This window comes from Tyto alba, unplaced genomic scaffold (genome assembly GCF_018691265.1).
Source record: "Tyto alba isolate M040663 unplaced genomic scaffold, T.alba_DEE_v4.0 Super-Scaffold_5, whole genome shotgun sequence".
NCBI classification, from domain to species: domain Eukaryota; kingdom Metazoa; phylum Chordata; class Aves; order Strigiformes; family Tytonidae; genus Tyto; species Tyto alba.
The window spans coordinates 3,587,463-3,610,479 of record NW_024881326.1 but is presented as its reverse complement, the minus strand read 5'-3'; the positions used below and the strand labels follow the sequence as shown (position 1 = coordinate 3,610,479).

General features: G+C 42.7%; 1 protein-coding gene across 4 annotated transcripts in view; it reads right to left on the bottom strand.

Annotated features, from left to right (window-relative positions):
- The window catches only part of TRPC5 (transient receptor potential cation channel subfamily C member 5), a 103,114-nt gene that overhangs the window by 8,629 nt on the left and 71,468 nt on the right, over nt 1–23,017 (bottom strand). For all 4 annotated transcript variants that reach the window (XR_006166981.1, XR_006166982.1, XM_042807419.1 and 1 more), the window contains exons 6-10: nt 22,540–22,862; nt 17,934–18,129; nt 1,983–2,189; nt 1,780–1,821; nt 12–101 (exon numbers count right to left, since the gene is read on the bottom strand). Coding sequence is in view for 2 of the 4 variants with exons in the window: in XM_042807419.1 (XP_042663353.1) it covers nt 12–101; nt 1,780–1,821; nt 1,983–2,189; nt 17,934–18,129; nt 22,540–22,862 (858 nt within the window). In the remaining 2 variants the exon portion in view is untranslated. The remainder of the gene's footprint in view (nt 1–11; nt 102–1,779; nt 1,822–1,982; nt 2,190–17,933; nt 18,130–22,539; nt 22,863–23,017) is intronic.

Here is a 23,017-nt window from a genome sequence, read left to right as displayed (position 1 = left end):
TAATAACTTACCTTGAAATTTTCTTCAGTTAAACCTTCATTGGTTTTGGAAGTTCTTATCATTGCTGCAACGTATCTTTTCACAAGATTTCTTATCACTTCCTGGAATAGGAAACAATATGAGTGATTCAACTGCTGGCTCAGACCAAACTGTTCTCACTGCATTTCACTGGGTTCTTACCGACAGTGGCTGTGCTGGCTGCTGTCTAAAAAGAAAATCACTTAACCATTAGAAACAGAAGGCTTTCTTTTAAACAGAACTAACCTTTGGAAAGGGTTATATACCTTCCATCTTGAATGCTCAGTTGTTAACTATGGTGAGCAGGTATTTTGTACTTGTTTTGTATATGTAAAAGTCATTGAGAAAAAATTCTTGATGTTCTTAAATGTCCTCAGGCCCTCTAAGATCAGCTGCTGACAGTTTTTAAAATTACCAATCTCATGTATGTGCCGTGTATCCTGATAGGCTAGATTTGTCATCTGAAGATTGTTTATAAAGTATTTGAAAGCCAAAGAGGGTGGGTTGACAAGAAGCAATCTGAAGACCCCAGCCAGGGCCCCGTGGGGCAATGCACGTTCACGTGAAGCCGCATCTGCCAGTTGCGTGGGTGTTCCTGAACGACAGGTTAGAAACTCCTTTGGGGGCTGCTGCAGGGTCTGCAGACAGCGCTGGGAGGACTGAATCACACCCTTAGTGACTCCTCTAGGGCCTCTCGCTCCTCTGCGTTACCTGGGCTGTTTGTTACCGCACAGATTTTTGGTGGGATGAGATCCATTTTGTTCTGTGTTCATGAACCTCCTTGTTGGCTTTACAAAAGCAAAGTGGTACTTCGAGCTTGTGCCAGCCGACACGCACCAAGATTGATCTCTATATACAGAAGAGATTGCTCCAAACCTTCCTTCATTTCCCCATTTCATAAATAGGGATAACAGATCTGAGCAACACCAAGCATGGTCTCTGCACCTTGTTTTACTGGGAGGTTTTTTAAGAGATCCCACTGTTGGTACCCATAAGCTGTGCTGTGAAGTCAGAAAGTACCAACTCTCTGTTGCCAAAGGTGACTAATTATGTTAAACATCAACTTCAGATAAAAATACTCTTCAAGAAGCAGAAGTCTTAAGTAAGACAAATTACTAATGGCTTTTGACAGTATAGCCTAACATACCACATAACATTCTGGAGATTTTTTTTCCTTTCCAGCAGGCTGGCATAATGTATCACACTGAATTCAAGTACTGAAGCAGTTGCTTTTAACAGAGTTTCATCCGTTTGTAGGTTGACTTTAATGACTACTTGATGACAGGCAAGCTGAGAATAAACAAAACCAGCAAAATTCAACAAAGAAACTATGTATCCTTCCTGAGCTGTCCAAAACAAAAGAAAATCCCAATCACTGTTAGGGATGCTAGGGATGATTTACAAAAAAGAACAGCAGAGGAACAATTCAAGAGTGTGTAAACTGCTGCAGAAAGAGTTTGAATTGGGGTGGTGTGACAGCCTGCTCCCGCTGATGGCATTGGGGATGTCACCTTTCACTTCAGCAGCCAGACTGATATCTGGCAAGTTTTCTACTACTACAGAGGGGGTGAACGGCCAGGAGTGATTTACTGAACCATCACACCTGTAATGAGGAAATGTTTTTAATCCATGGTAAGCAAAATCCTCTTAGAGGACCTACACTTATCAAATATATTCTAGAAGCAAGCAAGAATCGAGGTATTAGAAAATGAGCAGGAAGAAGAAACAGCAAGTAAAAACTTCATGTGCTCAAGAGTTTACCTGGTAATGTTGATTCTGAATCAGGTTGTCAGCGTGCCGTTCCTGGAAAGAGAAAGGCACGGATAGGTTATCTGTGTAGTCCCATCTTTAGAGCTTGTAATGGCTCTTAGCAAGTTATGATCCAGCCACCTTCTACTGCACCAGATCCTCAACATGCACAAGCACCGTCGAAAAATGAAATATAAAACCATGCAGCTCCTTACTGTGAATGTTTTGAGGTTTTCATGCCTCTTCTGTTCATTGTCAGAGTCGTCGCCTGGGCACAGCTGGTTGTGAATCCACTTGCAAAGGTACCAGACTGACTTGGGACTTGGCACAATGTTAAAAGGAGGGGGCAGAGTGGCACCTTCATCAAAGTAACTCATCCAGAGCTTCGTCCGTGCAAACTTCCACTCAATATCCGCATGGTCCTGTGAGAGAAAGAAAGAGTCTCAGCAGCTCCAGGCAGGCTTTCCTGGAGCAAATGCCCACGGCTGAGGAGGTGACGTGAGCAATAAAGGATTTCTCCAGTTGCAGGCAAAGCAGTATCGTTTCTTCCATCTCCCTCGCTGGGGGTGTACTTAAAAAAATCAGTGTGAAATGCAGCTAGAGTGTAAAGATACCAACCACTGGGAAATGAGATGATAGCAGTATTCAGCAAAAAGAATTTTGCATGCTAAGTACTGGTTTCACCCTTTAGAGGTTGTGCTTATTAGCTCGCCAATACAAGAAGCAAGAAAACATATCTCTTATTTTGCTTGTTGCTAGCACTTATGTTATTACAAACAGCTGTTTCTTGTGTCCAAATCTAATGAATTCTCACATTCTTCCCTGGAAAAAGATCCTTCATAGTGTTTTTGATTTGTTTTTTTATAGCATCCATTAATTCAGCCCTTATAAGGAAGTGACACATTTTACGTGTGCCGTATTTTAAATCTTGCCTCTGCATTATCCTTACACAAAACAGGAGACATTTTACTGTTTGTTTTTTTGGGTTTCATTGGGCTTTTTTTTTCCATGTATAGTATCACCATGCTAGCGTGCTGTGCTCTAGTGTTTTTCATCCCAACAAAGGTGGAAAGTTAATGGCATTGCATTACTGCTGCACGCTGGCACATGGTCCACACAGTCACCAGGAAAGGAATATTGAGTCTGTGCAAGACACTGACCTTACAGACTGCAAAATGGTGATCCCCAAATCAAGCTATTTGCGATCTAGTCCGTGGAGTCAACAGGCTGCTCTGCTCAGTAACAAACTGCATTTTCCCTTCAACATCAGGGCAGAGACATCTACCTACAGTCTGGATTCAGAGAGATACTGCAGCTATTCAAAATGGATTTCATGCTGGTTTGTGCTAGTTTTAAAGCTAAAAAATGCCACTGTTTTGAACGTTCTGCAGAAATAGTGACATTAGACAGAAAAGGAAGGAAATAGTTTGAAGCCTTCAAGCCAAGCAGTGCTGAGCACAGCTTGCAACAATACACTGAATTTAAATGGTAAAGTTGTGTATTGTTATTATTGCAGAGTATAGTGCTAAGCTGATGGTTCTGACATTTTAGCTGTTCAGCATTTACATTAACAGTATCTGACATGAGATTAAACCAAAGCCATGATGATTTAGGCTAAGTAAGAGCGCAAGGTAGGAGGAAAAGGACAACGTGGGCTTTTTAATTTGCTGAGATTTCAACTAGGCTGGAACAAGCAGCCCTCCTGAGTAAGGGATGCTGGGCTGCAGAGCAGCAGCCCTCAGAAGTGTAGGACAGGGAGTTTAATAAAATATGGATGAACATTGAGCTCAAAAAATTACTACACTGGCTTTCTGGCTGTGCTCCAGTGCTCTGACATGAGTAAAATATGCTCACATTTTGACAGTGAGGTGCAGCTGAACTCCATTTTAGTAGTGTATTCAAATTATGTGTCTCTCTTGATTTAGAACAACTGCCTTGGTGGCCCAGGAGCACATTAGTCTCTGCAGATGGTCCGGATCAGCCAGTTTACTGCAAGGGCTGTTTTCAAGCTGTAGGTAGACTCAGAGAAGCAACCTGCCATGCCCCTTTTTGCCTCATACATTATCACACCCCACAAGCAGGGAAATTGCAGCATCACCATGAAGCACCAGAAGTTGATGCTGGTGGAAATTAAGTTCTGGGTAACAAAAAATGCAGTTTGCAGCAGTAGAAATAATTGCCACCAAAAAAAAAAAAAAACCAAGTCTTGCTCATTTTTTCTTCATTTGTCTCTACCTGCAGGCTGCAGCAAGCTCAGTAGAGCTAGAGGAGAGCAGGACAAGCTGGTGCCATGCAGCTGCTGTTCCAGACTCTGGGTTAGTGCACCGAGCTCCACAGCCAGCCCACAGGACAACTCCTGCCCAACAGCTGCTCCGAGTTCAAGGCAGAGCTGTCCCAGCCTCTTCCAGAAGCAGGGCTGGCTGCCCAATCCTGGAGGCTCCCTCATGCCCATCTCCCTGCCCGAACATCTCCTGGTATGGGCAACTTCAGCTGAAAGAGTCTTCAGAAAAAGAATGACCAGCAGCACAGGCCAGGTGAGCCAGGGGGCAGCTGGGGAGGGCACGTTGCCTGCAGGAGATCAAATCTCTCCTGTCAGAGATGGGGCCTGAGCTGCAGCTCCTTGTGCTCCACCCAGACACGCTCACTACCAGGGAAAACCCAGTGGTGGCTGCATCTTGAAAGGCTGCAGACAAGAGGTGTGTTGCTGGTTCAAGCATCTAAAGCATTTTGTAGGGGAACAGCTGCATTAGACCAGGATGGAGTTACTTGGTGCTGCTGTGAGTAAGCCCTTCTCAGGGTGTGCAGGAACTACAGACACCTGGCTACCCCGACAGCCCTATCTGGGGCAGCTGGTGAGTTTAGGGTAAGGCAGTAGCTGAAGGAAAGTGCAAAGGCTGTTATTTTAGATAGAGAGATGTATATTTTAAATTCTTTGTCAATACAGAAGTAGGTGTAAATGTCCTGTTGAAGAATCAGAAGGGAGAAGGTAGTTTGGAGAAGGTTATAATCTACCCTTCCCTTCCACAAAGGTCCACCAAAGGTCCAGCGTGGGTGGTGGGACCAGGTGTGGTGACTTGGAAGCAATTTCCTTCAGCACATTATGAAAAGGGCATGGCCTGGGCTGAGGCAATTTAGCAGTGGCTGTTGGATGCTGTTTGTAGAGGAGGATAAAGTAAATCTATAGCTTGGGGATTGCGAATTAGTTTCTGGGAAAGGAATGAAGAAAAGGGCTAAGAAAGTTTTGCTGCACAGAATGTTTTTGTTCTTTCATTTTAAAGTAGCTTAAGAGGACTACGTAGGCTTGACCAGGGGCTGAATGGAGGTGCAGGGCAGCGCCTTGCTGTGAAATGTAGCGGGAATTTCTCAGTGGGGAAGTTTTGTGGTTGGTCTGAGTAAATCCCTGTTGATCTAAATGTGTCGGTGGGTGAGGCTGGTGGATGCTGGCTTCAGTCCTATCTGTATTTCCTCCTGTGCAGTCTCAGTCAACAAGTGCAATATAACCTCTCTTAAAAGACAAGACGCCCTGTACAAAGCTCAAAGTATCTTTCTGGTCCTCTCTCTTTTCTGCTGCTGTGAATTCCCCAGGGTTTAGAAATTCAGCCTGTCTCAATTACTCACCTTGATGTTTTGAGAACCTGAGCAAATCAGATGAGAGCTCCTGGCAGCAGTTTTGTGTTGGAAATATACAGCAAAGAGACATTTCAATTTTACTGAGAACATCTTTGTGTGCCAGGAAACCACCATTTTCTTGGTTAGAGCTCTCTTTAGTGCTTTAAACAGTGAAATCTGCACACAAAACTACAGCTTTCCTAACTCTCCTCCCTGTGTTGAGTACCAAGAGTACCATGCTTCAGCGATCATTCAGTACCCAATTCAAACCTGAGGCACTCGTAAGTTACAGCCAGTACATCAGTCACTGCAGTGGTTGTGAATGCAGCCCAGAGGACGGCCGGACGTGCTCCAGGTTTTTGGTGCATCTCCCCAGTGACTGCAGACCACTGGGCAAGATTTACATTTTTGAGAGCTGCCTGAGTCTGAGCCTGCTTTGCATCAAAGCTGTTGCAAAGATTGCACCTGGGTGAACACGTTCGGTGCCACCTGCAGAGGTGCTGCACTAGCTGCTGGTTTCCAGAGGTGGGTCACAGGAGGGCAGGATCCTCACAGACCTGTGCTGCTTCACACAATGTTCTCAGATGACAACTTTTTGGTAACATTTGTAAGAAGCTAAGGAAACATATCCACCAGCTTTGCAAGCGTGACCTTGTTGCTTTAGGAATTTAAATCCAAGTTTGGATTTCACTCTCCTCTCTGAGCTTCTGTTGCTCTTGTCCTTGTTCTTGTTACTTCTTTCTTTCAAGCGCTGCTCATCGTTTCAGCTATAAAACACTCTACTTCTTAAGAGGGCCAAGCCCTGAAGCTCAAAGAACACATGAATTCAAAGAAACCAGCACTCTGCTCCTCTGTGAGAAAAAAAAACGTATCACTTACTATCACAATGCGAATGTGTCATACTGGACACATAATCCTCCTGCAAATCTCTGCCATTTGAAGTGAGAATTAATCTCCCATAAAGATTTCCCTGTGGGATCGCTGAAGCCATCTTACTGCAGCAGTTGCGAGGGTTTTCTAATTCAGTCAGTGATGTATTCACAGATGTGCCAGATTTTAAATAATTACCTGCTACACTAATTATCCAGGATAATTCAAGCATTAATCTCCATCTTTATCTCTGTGTAGAAAGCCTGTTGTTTACATTTTGTGAAATGTTTTTTATAATGATTTCCATCACCATCTCCTTGCTGGGCCATATGCTTTAGATCATATGTTGCCAATTAACAGCCAGCTCCTCAGCTGGTGCTGACCCAGCGAGCAGACCCCAGCAATGGAAGACTTGCAGTTCTCTGTATGAGATGGCTGCCACTGCTGCAGCCTCGAGGTTCCTCAAGCTCTTCCTGTGTTTAGTATTTCAGCTCCCTTGTTGCTGGAAAGCTGGTGGAGGAAAACACTGTTACTTTTAACTTAGCACATGGGAGCTGAAGCACTGGGTTGTCCTGTGGGAAGCCCACAACAAACTGGGGCACAGGAGCTCCTGCCTCTTGCATTAGCATCCCTGAAAGCATTGGGATAGTCCTGGGTTTAAGTTAGCTCAGGGCTGACAGGCTGAAATGGATTCTGGCAGCTCCCTGCACTGTTGCACACTGGTTTGCTCTGCATTAGGCTGGTGTAGAGCCATGGTACAAACACTCAGCTGAAGCATAAAGCTGAGATGATGGTAATGCTCGGCAGCCAGGCACTCTGACATCTCAAACTTTTCCACCGTAATACTATCACAAGGCAATCAGTTACTTAAGCTCCTCTACGCTACACGGAGGTGTGAAAGGGCTTCTGCCCCTTCCTCTAAGCAGCGAGTTCCTGGGATGCAAATCCTCCCCACACCCATCTGGAAAGAATAATGTATAAAGATATCTAGCGTCTTTCTAGGTGGCACAAACAGGGCTGTGTGCACCTTGCTTGTGTTTTATGATAAAACAGTCACTGGGCTAAGCTGGAAATCAGGCTGCTGCCTGTCAGATGCAGATACAGGTGGCTGTGACGATGCCCTCAGGAACAGGCTGGCTGGAAGGACTGAAGGACAGTATTCCTCCTCGGAAGGAGGCATGGGAAGCTCTTCCATTGTGCTGGAAACGCTGGCAGAAGCCGTTGTGATTTCCTCTGTACTTTCCTCTAGGAAGGAAGGAGGAGGTGCGGCATTCATCTTTAAAAGGTGCTCCCTGACATATCTTATTTGCAGCCTATTGAGTAAGGGAGGCTCCTTTCCTGAGAGGCACAGGAACTTCAAAGGTGCTTTTTTGCCGTGTGATTAGCTGCGCTGTGAAGTGTTGGAGAAGTCATTAAGCTCTATTTAGCATGTTTCTATCTCACGTGCCTCTTTATTGCTCTTACTAAACCCAGAGCAGGAAACAGCACAGAAAATATATCAGCAATGGCTTTCAAGCTGGCTAGCACAAGAAATGTACCCTTGTGGGTCCTGAACAAAAAGCATTGCAGAAAGAGGGTCAGGAGAAAGTTAGTCTTTACAGAATCTGACACAGACGACTCTTGTGCAGTTTCAAAGCTGTTAATTTTGTAGTATGTGTTGGGCAAACTGGTAATAACATCAGCAGAGCTTGGGGGTTTAATGACAAGCTCAGAGAAGCAAGCAGCAAAAATCCAAGCAGGCTATTTGAGGTAAATGATGCTTAATATTTTTCAAAGAAAAATGTCATAAAAAGAAAAAAAAGTCTATGAGAAAAATCAGGGACCTACAAAGGCAATTAAGGCATATGCAATTCAGCTGCAGCTGACAACAAATGACTTTTCTTTCAAAGCTGGGGATGACATACTGAAGGATAAGAACTTAATAGGATAAATCTCGAAAATAATACAAGAAAAATTACTAAAGGAGGACAATCTAGCACTGGAAAAAGCAATTAGAAGAGTTAGGGAATGAGATAGCCAGAGAAGGGATGAAAGTATTGGCTAGCACGTAATCACAGGCTGCACTGGGTAAAGCAAACCGAGTCCTGACCAGCAACCAGACGTTCACACCAGGGAAGCTGCAGTGGCCCCATGCCAAGCACATACAGCTTGGAAGAGGTGCGTGTGGCAATGCCCTGGGGAGAACAAGGCCACGGCAGACACAAACCAGCACAGAAAATGTGAAGGAGCACCCAGATCTGAGGAAAAACATGCCTGGAGAGCTGCAAAGCAAAGCCCGTGCACGAGCCCGTGACGCAGGCTGGTGGGCAAGGGCAGGACACGTGCCCTCCTCGGGCAGCAGCTCAGCCGGGGACGCGGGCGCTTTCTGGCAGAAAAGGAAAAGGACATTCATGAAGCATAGGCAGATCCTGAAGAAATACTCAAGAATAAATACCAGCATTGGGATCTAAGAAAAGTGAATTCTTGGGCCAGGATACAGGTAAAGACTTGATTTCAGAAAAGAGCTGTCCTTATCTGGTAAAAGGCAGAAGGCAGCAAGGCCCTTAGGTGAGGAAATCAAACAGAGCACAAGGGAGAAAAAATCCAAAATCTGAATTTTTACATAGCAGACATTTCAGATAAGACATCAGTGGGATTGTGAGCCTTAAAAACTTGAAAGCTGGATGAAGATCTCAGTCATGGTAGGGCCAATAAAAGAACACACTGTAACAGAGGAGGCGAGGAAAAGCTTCCTTGATTTTGCAGTCTGAGGGCCATCACTTCAAATGATCAAGGGAATGGGCAGTTCAGTGTCAACAGGACATACAGCACAGCAACTGCGTTTTATAATAAGATGGATAAGGACTCAAGCTTTGGAGCATAGCCAAAGAGGCTCAGAAATTATGGAAATGGGGTAGGTCACTGGTTGCAATGGAAAAAAAAAACCCACTAATGGCTTCTGAATCCACAAGGTCAAGCAAAGAGCACAGGCATTCACTCCCCAGTGACTCCACAGCAGCCGAGCTGCTGCGCTAGCCATCGCTTCCCCAGCCCCGACCTCCAGACTGCCAGTTGGCTGATTTTCCCAGCTCTGGGGAACCAGTTTGTTTGTACGTGGGAAATGCATGCTTTAGCATCGCTGCTATTTATATCTTCCATGTGTAGAATATATTCATAATTAAAATTTTTATTATAGCTTGCAATGCATTACATTCCACAATGCATTTAGGTTATATATATATCAACTACCTTTCATCTCCCACCAGCATATTGGATGGAAACAACGATAGCTAATGAGAAGGCCAGGGAATATTATATTTGAGAAAACACAGAGAACTGTGGATTGTGCTGGTTTTAGTGCAGTTAAATTATTTGAACTGACACCTTTTTTTTTCTTCTTCAGTCATATTCCAACAAAGTTCAGTTTTTAGTTTAATAGTCAAATAAATCAGAGCAGTAGGAAGGTCATGCAGACAAATAGTTCTCTAAAAAAGCCCCAGCAGGAAGAAACAATGAGAAAACTATCACTAAGACTTTGTTCTTCCTGCCATCCATTCTCTCTCCTTTATCACTGCCTGATAAGAGCCTCTTTTCATGCTGAAAGTCAGAGAGATATGGTGCATCTGTGCTGATAATGTTAACTACCTCCAGCCAGGTCAAACTCAAGTAATTCACACATGCCCATAGAAAAATGGTGTGTTAAGAAGGTAGGTCTAACCCAAAGTGCTTAAGTGTTGATGACTCTGTTAGTACCACAGCAAAAAAAAAACCAAAAAAAACAACCAAACCCCAACTTTGCCTCATTTCTACTTGTACCACTTCCAGAATATTATCTTTGATTTACTTCTATATATCTGGTTAGCCTGGGATTTGACTCTTCCAAGGAAGAAGAAATGTCTTGAAATTTATTCCTGGACTGGTAGGAGCCAGATATAAAGGAGAATCAGGTACTTCTTTGTACCTCTCTTTATTTATTTATTGTTTCTTTTTTCTGTTTTTTTTTGTTTTGTTTTGTTTTGTTGTTGTTTTTTTTTTTTTGTTTTGTTTTTGTTTTGTTTTGTTTTGTTTTGTTTTGTTTTGTTTTTTTTCCCCAGGAGAAATTAGCCCCATGAAGAAAAATCCCAGTTTGGATCCACATGTGAATTTTAGATCCCAGGATCCAGTCTGTACCATTATAAGGATGTGATTTCAGCTGGGAAATGTGATGTCAGCTAGACAAAGGTAATTAAAGGTCTAACAGTTTATTGAATGTGTTATTTAGGGCCATTTGTAACTTTCAGATCTGAGCTGTGATTATTATCACAAAGCACATTTGATGGTCTTTGCCACTGACTCCTGTGCTACAAAAACGTTTACCAGAACAGCTGGTCACATCAAGCTGACCAGAAGGGTAGTAACACAGTAAATTCATTACTGGTCTTTCATATGTTGCTGGAATTTTCCTGAATCAAAGTTCTGAGCTGCACTCTATCTTCTTAGGCTGTACAACCATTTTATGCACATACATACCCAGCCCTTATATCCCTTCCCCAAGTAACCAAGAGAATAAGATGATCAGTCATAAACTTCTATAGTTAAGCAATGATACCATGTATATGCATTCGGATACAAAATGCTTTAGTATTTTGCTCTTTTATGACTGGTCATAAACTGCCTTTCCTCAGTGAATGAGTGGAACTGGACTATCTCTTTTAGTCTATAAAGGTCATAGCACCAGTGGGAGAAGCCGGTGCCCGACACCTCTGGAAGTCAGCCTGCTTGCATAGTCACCTAAAGGCAGTGCATGAGCTTAGCTGCCAAAAATTGAAAAATAGCTCAAAAATGAAAAATCCTAGCTAAATATCCTGATCGTTTAAATATATCCTTGTGCCAAGAGAAGGGGAACCATTATAAATGTATGAGATCACCCAAGTGTCTAAGTGAATCCAGAGCTGTGCAGATAGCACTGATTCAGGAGACAAAGCCCCTGTTTCTTCCCCAGATTCTGAAAGCAGGGTCTGCAGCTGAGGAGCTGCGGGAGACCAGACTGCAGGACAGAAAAGCAGATGAGGAGCCACGGCACAGCATCCAGGCTATTAGACATCTTCCCATTTAATTGGATGGAGTTGTAGATATCCTGTTTTACCTATATAATCAGCATCAACTTATTTGCTAGATTGCAGCATGTTGAAAAGGAAATCTGTGAAGCACTGGCATCTAAAACATCACATTTCAGAGGATTCTTAACACAGTTGTTTCCATTGCTCAATCAGGTGAAAGGTTTGCCCAGATAAATCTCTTTAATTTTTCACTGCTTTTTCCTCAGTAATATTTTTTCTTTACCTTTCACTTTTCTTCTACCTTTTTAAGAAAAGCTCCCTCAATGCAGAAGCACGAGATAATCCTAATTGAGCCTGTCAGGCCTAAATAAAAGATGGGGTAATGCAGGGGGCTGTAACCTATGTGGTTCCATCTGGATACTTCAACTTCTATCATGTAGCAAGATCAAACCTTGCTGCGCTGCTTTGCACGTAATGGGCAGAGAATTATTGAACCGTCATACAGGGCACTGGTGTGTTAACTACACCAAAGAAAACAGAATCCACTCATATAAATGCCAACAAATTCTCTGTAATATCTTAAATCAGCCAGGGGTCTTCTACAGATTGCAAGCTCATCTTGTTTTTTACTTAAATGTAACATTTCTGCTCCTCTGAATAAGCCTTGGAGTGGTTTGGCCATGATGGTACACAGGGTCAGATAAATATCTGGCTTTGCAAAGATTAAAAACAACAGAAAGGATTAACCTTCTGATCCTGCTGACAATGCTTGTATGAGCAGGGGTTTGCAGGATTGGGCCCTAGGATGGAGAATTAGCTTTGTCTAGTCTAACAACAGAAGAAAGATGCAGCATATGAAGTCAGAGCACACTGAGTGCTTCCATTTCGAGACTCTGCAAACACCAGATGAATATTAACAACTTGATTCAAGTCCATGGGTTATATGTAATTAGGCCAAAGCCAGCAAAAAGACAAACAGTTCTACACCTTCAAATTAATACTTTAGCTTGCTAACAAAAAGCAATTAAGCTGCCTGCCAGTCTAGAGCAAGGCCCAAGGGCTAATTTCACATAAAGGCCTCTCGCCATATAGTAGCATCATGGCACACCACTCCTGCAACATATTTCCCTTCACTTTCAAATAAAAATCTGCTGGGAGTCCCCCACATCCAGTCATAAGCTCAGAGAGAGCACCCAGCCTTGGCAATCAATCCCACTCCTCTAAACATGTGCTGCAGCTACCAGAGGGAACTAGAGAGCAAGGGTCCAGTGTTTCCTCACACACATCACACTCCATAGGAAATGTAACAGAATGTCCAAATGTCATAAAAGGCACTGAGTAAGTTCGGGAGAATTTGAGATTTCAATTAATTATTACTGATGACGTGGATGAGTTTTGGGAGCACAGTAATTAAGATTTGGGTAACTACAGTTGCATTCTAGAATGAAGAAAAGACCCGAGCATATTACCTGCATCCAGAACACGGGGTCTGCCCGTGGGCAGTGACCAGCAGGATGTGTATGTTGGTCAGCTGGAGCCCCTGAGGGCCAAACTGTGATAATTCATTCAGCTGCCAAAACAAAAAAGAGCTATCGAATCCCCTTTCTAGAGCCTAGTAGTTCTGCTACACCATAAAAAGCTTCAAGGGATATTAATCCCAGCTCATATTGGCAACAAGAGTATAACAAGAGTATAATTTAATTTCCTGCTGTATGACAGAGTTAAAAAACAAACACATCTCAGTTTCTCTGAAGAAATTAAAATTAATGGTTCTGAAATGGGGCTTGTGAGATGAACACTTCCTGATGCTATATAACAGCTTAGATTTGAGTCCAGGCTTTGGAGGTGACCTTACCTCTACAGGGAGACAGTGTACCACCCCAGCACCTGCCACTTGCAGGGACTGTCCAACTGTGTATCTTGAACTAAGCTTCCTGATTTGTAAAATTCTTCCTTAGCAAAACCACCAAGTAATAACTGTGCAGGTCATGCAAGCAGAGCAGGTGCAACATTTTTTTGACAGTCCTAAGGGTCATAGATCACTATGAGGAAGAGAATTTCTGCGGCTGTTGTGAATTAAACTGGGTAGCAATTACTGCCAGGGTGTTGAGGGATTTCAACTGGCGCAGAAAACTAAAGGAATTCTTGTTCTTTGTAGATCAAGAAAAGTTTGATACTACTTCCGGGGGGAAATCCAAAGTCATCTTGGAAACGATGCAATAGGAAGCTGAAAAATCTTTATAATCCTCTGTGCTTCAATTTTTAAGCTCTCTACTCTGCAAGAATGGAGAAAATTCCACGTACAACATACCTACGCTTAGGGTCAAAATTTCCTGAAAGTGATCATTTATTTTTAGCTGTACATACCAACTGTTTTTGTTTACTGTACAGCTTTTGTTTTGCTATGCAGAATGTTTATCATTTTCATTCTTGTCCTTCACAGTATGTGCTAATCCACTCTATTTCATGCCATCATTTAAAACTGCACTCATAGTTTGGTGTCCAATGTCCTAATTTCTCCAGTCTGACCACTGGCAAGTATGTTTCAATTTGGTCATACGCTCTACTGGCAGAGATACACTTAAAAAAATTAAACCTGCAGCTATCTTTTGTGGTAACAGCTGTCTGAGATGAACTAGCTTGAAATAATAGACATACAAACCAGGAGGAGGATACAAAATACAATACAGAAAACAATTTTGTAACTTAATACATACTGCTGGAGTGAAGTCCTTATTCCAATGTCACCCGTACGCCACGTATTACACACTTGAAGCTGTAACACCTTCACTTTCATGCACCATCGAGGTAATTTTCTCAGTCCTACTTTGGTGTGATGCTATCCCTTAGGTATTAAGCGTTGTCGTACTTTCCTAAAACATATGAAAGCTGCAAGTGCTTACATCTCTCCTTAATATGTCAGTGGGATGCCTAGTGCTGATGTGCACCACTTGCAGCCCTAGCTCGCCTGGAGCTCACATTGTGAGTTCACAGCCCTGTGCTTTCCCTCCTGCACATGGGTCTTAGTTGCTGTTCTTCCATTGATCTCGCTTCCCATGGCTCCTGCAGCTGCAGCATCAGAACTGTTGGTACAGTTCCAGTGACTAATTCCTGCATGACTTCCCAGAATATCATGGATGTGTCCACAAGGAACATGCTTTCAGAAAATACCCTGCAAAATGTACCTGCATCCTAGGGCACCAGAAAGGTCAAAATGCACCTGCACCCTGGGACCCCCAGTAACACCCATTGTCACATTGCTTTGAAAAAATTACAAACTGGCAGAAGGATTGTATAACTCCAAGGGCAGCCAAGTGACAATCCTATGAGAAATAGCCTATCACATAAAGTGTCCTCATTACCCGCTCTGTTACTTTCTGCCATTTACAAATGATGGAGCCACCTGGCTACTCTCAAGAAAGTTCTATTGTCCTTCCTCTTGTCACGGTGACATATTTGTCTTATATTCATCAGGTGATGGTATTTCTGTCACATCTGGGAAGGTATTGAGAGGAGAGACCTGGCAATGCATAACATCCAGTTGCATTCTGTGCTGCTTGTATAGAACATTCTGATCTTCACATATTGAAACAGCACAAAGCATATGGAAATTTTGGTGTGCATTTGGATTTTCTTTGCTTTGTTGGTGAAACATAGTGTCACCCATAACCAGCCCTTGACAATGGTTTGGCAAAAGAGAAACATGGGCTGTATGAAAAAAATCAATATTGAAACTGCTTCAAGGTACCCCTAGAAAAATTTATTTATTGAGGTCTGAAATAGTTTAGTAAAAAGACAGCAAAATTATAGCAGAAAAATTCTTCCTTCTGTGAGTTTGGAAACACTGAAAGATGTGTGGAGGTTTTACTCTTTGCTTGCTGTGCTCTTGTCTTCCACAGATACTCTGTTGTTTCATGCCATGTGCCTACAGTGCTTAATTATCTACCAAGCCCTGGCCTCCATACTGGGGTGACACAAGGAAGAGTGAAGAAAGAGCAGCTTAGATTCTCTTTTCTCTAACCTCACAGCAGAAATTCATGTATATACGAGACAATGGAGAAAAGCTAACCTGAAGAGTAACTGCTACAAATACATTTAACATATTTGTCCCTGAAAGAAAGGAGGGGAGAAAGACTGTTTGCATTGCAGCAGTGCCACTGGCTCATTAACAAGTGGAATTAATAAATGTCCTGACCACTCCACTGCAGGGGAATCAACAAGCAGAGATGCAATCTCATCCCTGATGTCTAGCTCATTTTATTTCTCTGTGGAGTCCTGCACATGGCACAAGATTTCCTACTGATGTATTTGAGAAGATCTCCACCTCACTCCTAGGGCTTCTTGGTCCTTTCCCCTCCTCCATCCCTGGAATGCTGTCATTCCATATGTAGTCAATGTATTATAAATACTATGAGGAAGAAATGCCTAGTCTAGCAGCCAGTCTACTGTGATTCAGAACCTGATTACAGAAGGTTAAAAAATGACCCACAGTTGTAAAGCTCAACATTTATTAAGGAGTTGTTTCCTTCAGGGAAGAGATTAATTGATGTTTGCCCTTAGAAAACACACGAAGAAAACTTGTCCCTGCGAGAATGCTGTGAGCATGCAGAAATACTAGCTTCAAAAAACAAGCTGCATGCATTGCACGAGAGGCTGGAAGTGACTGCCTCTTGGCTTCCCAAGAAATGTCACTGCTCTCAGTAGCAATTGCAGTATGACAGCGTAAGTGTCAAAGAAGTATCCTGTAGCTTTTTCACTGTCATCCTTTTTCAGTAGAGGGCTCATGCTGCACGCTGAATTGCACGTTATGCCTAGGTTATCTGGTGAGTTCAGTCCTTCACCCTCATGTCTCCCACAGTACTTTCTGATGGAGAAATTTACTCTTCCCAACTGTTCCATATACAAAAACTTTAATACAGCAGTCTGCTCTGGACCATTCACTTCAGTTAATTGTTACGATGGGTCTCTCTAAGTCATGTGGGATTGTTTGTAATGTGTCATTGCATCACCCAAATTATTCAGGGAAAAGAATGATGAGTGGTTTGTATCCCAGTGAATAGCAAATACTGCTATTCTTATGCCAATCTTAGGCTTGGGCTTTGCATCAGTGACAAGCCTATTTGATGACAATAAAGGAAGGGGAATGGGAGAAAATGGCCAAGGAGAGTATCTTTGTTTTCTGCCCCTCCTTCCAGTCTCCCTGGAATGTGAGGAGTAGCACTGAACAAAGAGAAAGCACTTAAAGCATTGAGGCAGACTGATACCTTTGTGATAAGCTGCTTTTCTGCTCATTTCAAAGGACAGTGGTCCAGTTTTTCTCATACTTTTTAACGTGATAAAGATCAGATGTCCAAAAGTGTCACCAATTTGACTGGGTCTGTGCTCAGTTTGACTAGATAACTAAATTTAGGAGCCACCTGGGTCAGCAGATGATAGACAGCAGTTGTGGAACCTGTTAAAGAAGACAACATAATACTCTCCTCTGTGCACCTTAGCCAGGAAAGGAGCTCACCCATACATTTCCCCAGAGATTTGTCCAGGAAGTTGGGAATAGGAATAGTAGGAGAGCTGGTACTGGTTATTTTTTTTTTTTCCCTCTGTTTTATCCTTTATCTTTTAGAGTAAATCTGGGAGTCATCCAAAGCAAAGAAAGAAGTCTCTACTCTGCCTGTACTTCTGAGTGGCCAGCTGAGGACACAGATGACTTTCTAAACTCTTCTTTCTGTTCACAGACGATGTAACACTTCATCACCTCACTATCTCTAAACCTATCATGTTAGGCATCAGAACTGCAAAGTAAGTGCCCACTGGTTTACTCTAAGTACTGCATACACAAGATTCAGCTTCCTTCCATACTGTTTCTGTGTAGTTTACCTGAATAGCCTTAAAAATGCAGAGCCATGCTGCTTTAGTTTTCAATCTATTTAATTGTAAAATTTATATTTAATATGTAATCTGTAAAATCTATCAATTTTTTTGGCTTTTAGATACATAGAATGAGATTACAGTAGAGAGACCAGTTTTGAACATTCAAGTGAAGATAAAGTTAAGTTTGAAACTGACTCTACGGCCACCTGGCAGCCCTGAGCTGCCTCAGCTCAGATCCATCCTGCACTGAGGTTACCCAGGAATCTGAGATTATAGGTCTACCGAGTCAGCTGCCAGGAGACTGCCTGGTGTTACAGATGGAAATGATCTCATTTCAGTGGGAAGACTGTGGAATAAGAAATTACAGGACTGGGCTCCTGACACATGCAGTTTCAAATGAAAAAATAGTAATAGGAGAGAGGGAAAAAAAAATCTACAACACTCCCCAAGTTAAAACCTAACATTGGGAAGCAGTGGGAAGGCTTCCTTTTATATACCCTCTCTGCTACAAAGTAAATCAGCTGCTAATGACAAGGTGATCAGGGAGGCTACTCTACAGGAGAAGCCAAGGGCAGATCACAGCTGATAAGCCTTTTCCAGCTAAGAAGCATTACAAACAGAGCAAAACCTCCTCCGCAAGCATGATTCAGGCTAGCGAGTAGAAATCCCAACTATCTGCTGTCAAAAACTGGGGGCAGCAGTCTCCAGCATCCCAGAAGATACACACTTGCTATAAACCAAACAGATGAGGCACACAGAGGAAAAATAACAGCAAAAAAGAGAGAGAATGAGGTAACTTACGGCAATGAGCTGGTAGGAGTTGTTCATCATGGCTATAAGCATGTTCAGCAGCACGACAAGGGAGATGACATTGTAGGTCCCAAACATAGTGGCCCCGACAAATTCTGTGAACTCATGTCTGGCTTTCACGTTGGTGACGTAGAGATTGAGCAGACCGAACACAGACCAGAAGAGTGACTGGAGGGTTTCGAAAAGTCTGCAAATAGAACCAGATTTTTACTTGGCTACCTGACTCTGGGGAATGGAAAACAATGCTTAATTCAGGCTGGGCAGTACAGTACAGCCACTTATTCCCCCTGGGGGGCAGTCTGCACTCCAGCCACAGTGGCCCACTGGCCAATGCATCTGAGGGTTATGTCACAGCAACAACATTTGCTACTTGTCCCACAGCCCTGCCCACATCCTTGTGAGATGCAACGAGCCAAAGTGCCCTGAAGGAAGCCAAAGTTCCCTTTCCCACTCTACACACATGCAAAGAACAGCCACAATACATGCCCTTTAATTAAAATTGCCATGCTATGATACTGCTGTTATCTATAAACTCTCCCATTTAATCAGTGTCTGCATTAACATGCTGACTAAATGTTCAGGGAACCCATCCCCAAGTACAGCATGACCATAGTAGTTAAATAGTGCACAAAAATGAGGCACCACGAGGTAGGAGATGCAAGAAATCACGTCCACTCACATCTTTTGCTCTAATATAGGCTGAGAGCTTGCAATTACTTTGTTAGCAATGCACGTGGCCAAAAATGCTGGTCCCCATGGCTTGTTTGTGCAGCAGCTCCCACCCACCCCAGTGCGGGGCTCTCAATAGCACACTGCAACAATTGATCAGTAATGACTCAGATGAAAAAGAGTCATCACATTAATTCAGCTCCAGAGGTTTTCTTCTTTTGAAGTCTTCCTTCCATAGATGAACTAGACCTGACCTCACTGTGCTTTACAGCTGATGAGATCATCCCAGGTCTCTCTTTGCTTCAGCCAGAGACAAGTGACCTTTCACAATCACGTCAAATACATATTCAGCAATCTAAATAATGGCTCTATTTGGGCATCTTTGTTTTGGCTTTACAAAATATGGCATTTATATCATCAAAAAATGACATTTATATGCCTGTGTAAGAGTTTCCATTTTGGCCTGAGGTTGGCAGATATTTTCAAATGCTCCTACTAGAAAAATCAACACAAATAATTCAGATACTTCACTTGATATACCAGGAATCTGTTCTCCCAGCTTCTCCAGGCATCTGTTCCACATGTACCCTCATGTTTTATATGAAGATTTAGTTTCTTCAAATTTGTGGATGTATCTTATGTTTTTCACTGGCCAAAATTATAAAGACTCTTTAAAGCAAAACTCCTTTCTCCCAAAAGTCAGGCTGTTTGTTAGATTTATTTAATAAGTGAGGTGGTAAAACAAGGATTAACCACAGAATGCTAAGCATTTCTCCACTAAAAATGGTGGAGTGTTATCTATCTTTTTACTTATTTTAACTATTAGTAGTAGAAGTACTGATTAGGCTGTAGGCTCAGGGGAGACAGAGGTTCCTGTCATGAAACTGAAATCAGTCTTAGAACTGATCAGTGCATTGCTCTCAATTCACAGTATTAACCAGGAGCATAGTTTGGGCCCAGAACTAAGGCCTATGTATTTACATGTGGACATGTAGTCCCCCTTGAAAAAGAGAGCGAGTGGTTTCTGCAACTTTGCAGAGAAGTAAAGCCTAGTTACTCTTTCCTCGGTCTTTAATGACAGGCCGGAACTGCAGTCTCTTTTCACAGTGCTTCAGGTGGGGCTCACACTACTTTGGAGAAGCAGTTTTAAAAAACAAATTTTGGAAATTGTGATTGAGACAGCATCCCCTCCTGTTGAGCATATTTTACATCTTAAGCAACCAGGAGAAATCTCAAAGCTTCACCACTGTCCACAGCAGCTTAGAGAGAGCATGGGCTCCCCTCTGCCACAGGAACCCTCCCGACCTCCTGTAGTTCCTGGAGAAATAGCCCCAGTGATCAGCGAGACCCTCCAGGGAGAATGACACAGCAGACAGTAAGGTGTGACTTCCTCCACCCCTCCCTCCTCTTCCTCTCTTCTCTCTCTTTCAGTTGCCAGAATCACAGCGATAAACCTATTTTCAAATTGTCTGTCTAAGCAGTAGATACTCTGCTTTCTAAGGGATGGTGAGGCCAAAGCATAAATCCTTAAATTATTCATGACTTCACCTCATTGCTGTCACAAAGGAATATTACTTTTCTATGATCTATGTTTGCGATGCAGAAAATTTCCTCACCAAGAAAATATTAAACCCATCCTTTGGGAGTAATAGGAAATAATGCACCGGTAAATAGGTGTCACATTTTAAACAAGCTGTACAAACACGAGTGGCGTCCTGCTTTTCCTTCCCTTACAAAATTAGATCTTATTGTGTGACTGCCTAGAAATGCCGGTAGGAATCAAAGGGTATTGATTGAAAGCCCTTTTACATTTATTCTTTCATTAGGGATCAACTATGAGCAAACTTGAGGTAACACCAGCACTGATTTGAATTCACTCCAGCCATGCTTGCGCTCCCCAGCCCAACAATATAATTTTCTGTTTTGCAGGTTGCTCGTTCTTAGCCAGTCACCCATGCTGTGCATCTGCTCGAGGGCCAAATGTCAGCTTGTACTGGGGGTGTTAATAACAACTATTTAAACTTTTAAGAACATGTTAAATAAATTTCTTAAGCAAGTCTCAAACAAAAAGTAACTGCAGAGCATTCTGTCCCCTGCCAGGAGACCTCAGTCCTAATAGATCCCCTCCCACTGCGGTTTTGTTTTAAACAAACCTCTGCCATAAAGGCTGAGCCCCCTCAGTTTCCTTTCTGTGCTACATTCTCCTTGGCAGGGGTTTTAAACTAAATGTTAGGGTGGGAGAAATTGTGGTCTGTATTTAAGCTGATCTGCACACTTTCGGTGAAGTGGTTCTGTTCTAGTTCCCAAGATATTACACCTTCTTACAGACTTGGGGATATTTTTTTTTCCCCCTACTGACCCAACACTCTTTTTCTTTAGTCAAATCCTGCTGATGTTTTCTCTACTAACCTGATGACAGTGAAATCTGTAAAACAACTGGTTTGCAATGGAGAGAGGTCCCAGCCAGAACGCAGAACTGCATACATCTGTTCACCATAGCTCCAGGGAAAGGCAGGCTCTAGTCCTGAACTTTGTGGTTCTGACCCTTCATGAGCTACAATTTGCCACTTAACAAATACTGTGCTTGCCAAACATTTCTCCCCCTGGCTGCTGCATCAATATGGACATAGATCAAGGAATAGTATTTGTTATTTAATTCCTTTGCAAGGGCAGCACAACACATTTCTGGGACACGTGAAGCAATTAAAATAGAAAAAAGACCGAAGTCTTTAATTCTGTTTTTCATTAGCACAGTGCAATTCCATTCACTTCCTCCAGATATAGATGGGTTTAATTGGAAAATTAATCAAGCCTACGGTGTTCCTGCTCTGCAGTGGAAAACAGCAGCACATCTGGTCTTCCAGGTCATGATGCTCTCATAAGGCTGTACTCCATCCCATGAAAATCCCCCACTTCTTTCAAGGAGGGAGCCTGCAGGACAATGTTGGAGCCTTTCCTCTTCCAACCTATTCATGCGGCCTGAGCCATCATCTGCTTTTGTTAACAGTGCCAATATGTCACAAATCCTTTCTTAACCTCAAGCCTTCAGCTGAGGGAGGGTGGAGAATTATTGGGCATTAGGACAAGTTTTATTTAATTTAGCATAAAGTGGTGGACAACAGTTTTGTTTTGCTTGTTTGCAGGGCGTGGGCCTTTTTCTAGACCGTGCTTTATTTATTTCTCTTCCCATTGTGTTTTAAGTACGGTGCAAGCAGCAAGAACAATTGGGTGGGGGCTGATTATTATAATTATTTCCACTATTAGTAATTAAAACAAATACATCAGAAAGACAATTCATGTTATTTTTCAGCATGTGCTATCTCCTTTCAGCCCTGCCAGCTGTCACCACAGCAATTTCCATGCCAACATCTCAGTAAAGTACCAGCATTTCCAGCAAAATCCTTTTTGCTGGGATTTTAGTCTCACCTCACTACAAGGAGAATCAGAGAAGACCGCAATGTCATGTATGCATAAAAATGGCCCAGGTGAGATTGTTGTTGCTGCTGTATCACATTATTTATTAATTCCTTTTTTTCTAAATTTTGTTTAGCTTCCCCTCCTTCCCTCCGCAATCAGACAAAACAATTCTTATGGCAAAGGGATATGTGCTTTCTCAAATATACTGAAATTGTACGTAGCCATAATAAAATTTAAGTTGCAGGATCATGTAGGGAGACTCTTTGGTCCAGAACTAAAACAACTGTCTCCCACTCCAGACCTAAGTAAGAGTCTTTTCTGATAGCAAAGCTCAGCAGAACGTTTGCCCCAGTTAACTCACACCTTTCCTGCATAGTCAACCAGCTCACCTGATATTTGTGAATGAATAAATAAAGGCACTTTCAGTGCAGTGACAGACAACAGGCAAAGGCAGGTAGGACAGGGAACAGTGGAAGTCAACCTTAAAAACAGAAAGGAAAGGACATCTTACGTGGAGAAGGCATTGTTCTGTTTCTCACATCGGATCCCCTTGCAGTTGTTGGGCTCCTCCGAGGCACTGGTCTCATAATAAAAATAAAGCTGGTTCAGTCCATTGGCAAAAGCCAGAAGCACCAGACAATAGATAAAAAGGAATTTAAGGATGTCTAGCAGCATGCGTCCCAGAGAAATCTGCAAGGGTCCCAGGTGTGAATTTGCTGTAAACAGGGATATGAGACGCAAGGAACTTAAAATGTTGGATATTGCAAAGAGGGCTTCTGCAATGAGAGTCGGGTGCCACATTTCCCATTCCTCCCTTGGACGAGAACCGTTATACTGAAAGAAATAACAAGGGTATAAAAGTGAATTATGTTGTAATTGCTCTGAGATAACTCAAAAAGTCACACCTGCTAATACTAATGCTTCACATGTAAATACTAACCTGGTGATACAAGAAGGACTTTTTAAACTCTGAAATCTCAGCTCCTATC